The 5,230-nt window shown below is 34.0% G+C and overlaps 1 protein-coding gene across 13 annotated transcripts in view; it reads left to right on the top strand.

The window, feature by feature from the left end:
- The window catches only part of GAB1 (GRB2 associated binding protein 1), a 126,032-nt gene extending 121,129 nt beyond the window's left edge, over positions 1 to 4,903 (top strand). For all 13 annotated transcript variants that reach the window (XM_082726822.1, XM_082726820.1, XM_082726821.1 and 10 more), the window contains one exon: positions 591 to 4,903. In XM_082726822.1, coding sequence (XP_082582948.1) covers positions 591 to 749 — 159 coding nt within the window. In that variant the 3' untranslated portion in view covers positions 750 to 4,903. The remainder of the gene's footprint in view (positions 1 to 590) is intronic.
- The last annotated feature ends 327 nt before the right edge of the window (positions 4,904 to 5,230 follow it).

Raw genomic sequence — 5,230 nt, 5'->3', positions numbered from 1 at the left:
ACCTTTGGGCTCAGGTCATGATCCAGGGCCCTGCTCCCTGCTCAGCGGGGATCCTGTTTCTTTCTCTCCCTCTGCCACTCCCCCTACTTGGCGCAGTCTCTCTCTCCCTCAAATAAATAAATAAAACCTTAAAAAAAAAAAAAGGTAAGAGATCCTGTCAGCCTATGTAGTTTGCCATTCTTGAGATACTGCTTTTCAAAAAACATTTTTTAGCTCCAAAAGTAAACACTGATACGTGTTCTAAGGACTTGAAAAAGTGAAGCTTCAGCTAGAGGGAGAAGTAAGCTGTGTATCTTAACATGAACCAGGGGTCTGCAATCCCTCTTTTCTAAGAGTTCCATCTGTGTGGGAGCATTAGTCTGTGTTCTTATATATAGTAATTTTAAATTTAAGGGGAAAACAATGTACAATTAGGAAAAAAAACAACATTTTTAGATTGAGGTAATGTTACTTTGTGTGTATGTGTGTGTATGACCCAATAAGATTTCAAGAGTTATTCATAGCATGTGACTGTCTTGCATTTTAAGACTAAATTTCACTCAGAACTCTTTTATATGTGGGGCTTTTTGGTGTTCTTCTTTGCTTTTTAGCAAAAGAGCAGTGGCTCGGGCAGCAGTGTGGCTGATGAGAGAGTAGATTATGTTGTGGTTGACCAACAGAAGACCTTGGCTCTAAAGAGCACCCGGGAAGCCTGGACAGACGGGAGACAGTCCACAGAATCAGAAACACCAGCCAAGATTGTGAAATGAAAATACTGCTTTGCTGATTCTGAACAAAAGAGAACTGAATTGTAGAGATAAATCCTGTTTAACTGAAGAAGACTTGACACTTCTAGATAGATCCTCAACTGAGTAGAATTGAAGTCAAAGGACCTTTCAGACATAATCAAACAATTTAAACTGTAAATGGTGCTTTGTGGTTTCTGAACAATTCATAATATGTAAATAATATGGGAAAATAGTGTTGTTTAGCTCCCAGAGAAACATTTGTTCCATAGTTAACTCACTAGTAGTATTACTGTATTTATGTACTTTTTCATTTAAAACATTGGTTTGGGTATTCCCAAATGTTCCTTAACATAATTCCTTTGGGAGTTCTTGTTTTTCCTCACACTACTCTATATAACAATACTAAGTTAACTAAGCTACTTTTAGATTTGGAAATTGCTCTTTAAAGTGCACTCTAACAACATTAAAATGAGAAGTAGATCCACAATTTACGTTTCTACCCGAAACTTCAGGTGATAACCATTAGCTTAAACTATAGAGTACAGTTGGACTCATCATTCACTGCCTTCCAGAATGCTGTGGATAATCATGTACTGGTGTCAGGAACTAATTCTCTGGTTCATGTACATTTAGTTTTGAGTGGTGGAACTTTATTATATTTTGTTTATTATAGTGTTTTTGATTCATTGAGTGAAGATTCTGCCAGGTGGGGTCTTGCATCTTGGAAAGACTGAATAATTACACTGTCAAGTAAGACTGTAGATCACTTACAGCATGCAGTGATGATGTGCTCTCACACTTGTTAACGCGTATTAAACTTTACATTATTTGCAAAACGTAGGTTATGTAACTAATCAGGTACGTACCAGGCACCGATGTGCTAATACACTGATCAGGTTCAGATAATGAGCTTTAGTTGTGTTCTTGTAAGTCCTAATATTGGTTTCCAGTTTGGACCTAATGAAACATTCACTGTTAGTTATAGCAACATACTGTGATATTTTTAATTAGACAGTAATTCAGATTTATTACTCTTAAAAATGAAATTCTATCTTTTGACACCATAGTGCCCTTTCTATGATTTTTTTAGCTTTACTTTATATTCTTCTTGGCCTTATATTTAAATCCCTATGCAATTAATATTTTATATCTACATTTTAAAAAATAGATGTTCTATAAGTGATTCTCATATGTAGCACTTGTTGCTTTTCCAGTAAAAGAATTAAGGATTTTGTACTGTGATTTCTATTCACTGCCCTAATTCAAGAAATATTGAAGCATTGCTATAATGTGAAATCTTATAGTCATGGACCTCTTCCAACCAGATATCTGAAACGACCTAAGGAATTATATAATTCTTTCTCACCTATAATATGGTCCTGTGATATGGATATCAAAACCACAAATTTTTTATAGTGAGGCTATAGTTGTATTTATCTGTTTTGGCTTTGCAGTGTAATTTAGAAAGCAGGTATAGTTGTTTGCTTGTTTTTTAACTAAGTTACATACAATCTTTTACTGATTTGAGACTTACTAACAGTTTTTGGAGGGGGGGGAGATAGGCGTGCCCACAGCTGAGGCATGATTCCCTCCATTCAGACCTCTAACTGTTGCCTAAGTACATAGATGTACCCTGATATCTGGTCTCTTGGCCAGAGTACTGTGCCTAATCAATGTAATGGGTTTATTTCCCCAATTCATGAACTAAAAAATGTTCATAACAAGATGAATTGTAGACTAGTAACATTTGATGCTTTTAAATGTTTGCGTCTTTTTAAATGAAAACTAAAACCCAGGAGTGAATTTCCAGGTGGATCTTTAAATAAAAAGACTGTTTGGATTTGGTGTGCGTAAGCTGTTTTGTAATGAAACCACAAAATAAAATCCAAAATTACTGAAATGTGCCTAAACTATTAAAACACACAGCACACTTGTGTAAAATTGCTAAATTGCGTTACGTGGAAGATGAATGCATTTTCAGATTTAGAACACAACAGTAAATATATTCACTAAGTACATTATCAATTCAAAGGTGGAAATACTGTTTAAAGCTGCCTATCAAGAGTCTAAGGCAAATAGACTGACTTTTTTTAGTGTGGGTTTTCCATTTTTTACAAGTTCTCATTTTTTAAGACATGCAGCACTCTAATTTGTAGAAGTTTTCCCACTGTGCAGAATAATTTAAGAATTGAAATGTATTAGGCAGTTAGTTTTAGAAAACGTAATCACATTAAAACATTGTATTAACGAATTAAAAGACAGTTTCTTATGGAGCCTCATTTTCCAAACATTTTTTTAGCAGTGGAATCTTCAATAAAATTTTGTGTAACGCCAACACATGAAGTCTGAAAAGTTTGTTTTATCAATGTAAATATTTTGGGTTCACATGTAAGTTGATTTATCTTAATCCATTACTAGGAATAAAATTTGCGAGTAACACAAATGTGTAATTGGCATTATAGAGTTGGCCAAAAACTTCAGCAGCCAATTTGTTTTATTTGCATATTATCAGGAAAGATTTGATTCACACGAACTTAAGTAAGTGTAAATAATAGCAGGTTTTAAGCACACATCTCAGAATGTTCTTTAATTAGAGATAGCTGAAGTTGTATTCCAAGGTTTAAAAAAAACCATTCTTGTAGTGGAAGTTAATACATACACAGTCTTCAGTGTGGTTAAGAAAAAGGGGGGGGAAGGGGTATGTAACACATTAGAATGTGCATTTTTACTGTTTTAAAAATACACATTCATAAAAACAAAAATTTTTAAAACCCTAATCACCTCCAAAAAGCTGAGTTTTAGCCAGGCAAGATATGGAAACCACTGGTTAATCATGTGAGTTATAAGTCAGAAGTCTTTTTCTCCCACGTGTTTGATGTTGTGTATTTTTTATTTCTTACTTTGAAAAACAGTAAAATTTTATGAGGTTTTGAATACCAAAGCACAGTTCTGCTTTTAAGAATTGAAATTTAAACTTGAATAATTTAAGCTACTTAACCCATGGAAGGTATCACTTAGTAAGCTATAAAAGATGGTTTTTATCTACACTCTGTACATCTTCATCAATACCAGATAAGCTACTGTGAGCATTTTAGAGAATTCCATAAGGTACTGCTATGAATGTGTGTGTGTGTATAGCGTTGTATTTAATCATAGACTAAATTTGATAGAAAAACACTGCTATACTTGCACATTAAGATCATAAGTCAATTTCTTGTGGACTCTATAATTAATGGGGGTCACAATCTTCATATTCATAAATGCATTTAAACTGGAAATTGAACACAGTATTTGTATTTATTTTTCTGCTAGTAGGAAGTTGTCTGCTTACCCCCCTTTAATGAAAACAGTATTTTTGATATTTTTTAAAATAGTAGCTACTTTATGCCTGTACACTGTACCATAGACAGTGATCTCAATTCTCGGATGCTTTCAAACGCTCGTAGTGCCTCTTTCTTTGGCCCACTGAAAGTATCGGTATTAGTATTTTGAATGAATACAAAACCTCTAGAAATTCAGAGACAACAAAGTCTCTTCTAACTCTGTCTTTGGGTCATTCTGGTGGGTCTTGTCCTTTATTGTCAAATAAGCAGTTGGGTCCATAGCAGGAATTGTACATATGACCAAATCAAGTGGCTACAGAGAGAGAGACATATATATACATACATACATATCTTAGGGTAAGACTGTCAATAACATCTGATATGTTATATGTAAATCTGTATATAATTTAAAACACTGACAGCTCTGAAATGAAAAGCCATGGTGTAAATGAATAATGTTGACATTATAGACTTGATAGCATGAGAAGCTGATTGCCAGGTTGTGGAGATAATTGGTTTTTACTCTGACTAAAAATGTTTCTGTATTCCTACAGCTTGAAATAATTTAGCTTGTCTTCCTTTCCATAAACTTAACTTTCTTTAGGTTCATTATAATGTCTGTTATGAGTTTGAACAAACTGTTTAGTCAAGGGATTAACGTAGCTTCTACTTTCTTTCCCTAAAAAGATGTAGCTTTGTGTAAGTTGTTGTGACCTGCATCAATTGTTGATAGTCATCCCAAATTTCGACATCAAAATCTTATGTATGTTTATTTTCCCTCCTTTGCACAAATTTTTTTGTAAAGATCCAATTGTAGGTATTTTCTGCTACCAAATAAAACCTTTCAAACAATTTGGCTTCAAGACTGTAACTAGTCAGTTTGGATACCAATACTGTGAAATAAGGAAGACATATAAGTTTATATTTGTAACCCTTCTTTAGAGTCTACCTAAATAAAATAAAAAAACAATTCTTCCATCTACTATTCGTTGTCCCTTGAACAACATAGGTTTGACCTGTGTGGGTCCACTTATTCACAAATTCTTTTTAGTAAATAGGAACAGTGCTCTATTTTCTTATGATTTGGGTTTTTTTTTTTAAGATTTTATTTATTTGACAGAGATCACAAGTAGGCAGAGAGGCAGGCAGAGAAAGAGGGGGAAGCAGGCACCCCGCTGA

The sequence above is a fragment of the Mustela nivalis genome (genome assembly GCF_964662115.1).
Source record: "Mustela nivalis genome assembly, chromosome: 4".
NCBI classification, from domain to species: Eukaryota; Metazoa; Chordata; class Mammalia; order Carnivora; family Mustelidae; genus Mustela; species Mustela nivalis.
This window is presented reverse-complemented; position numbering and strand designations above follow the sequence as displayed.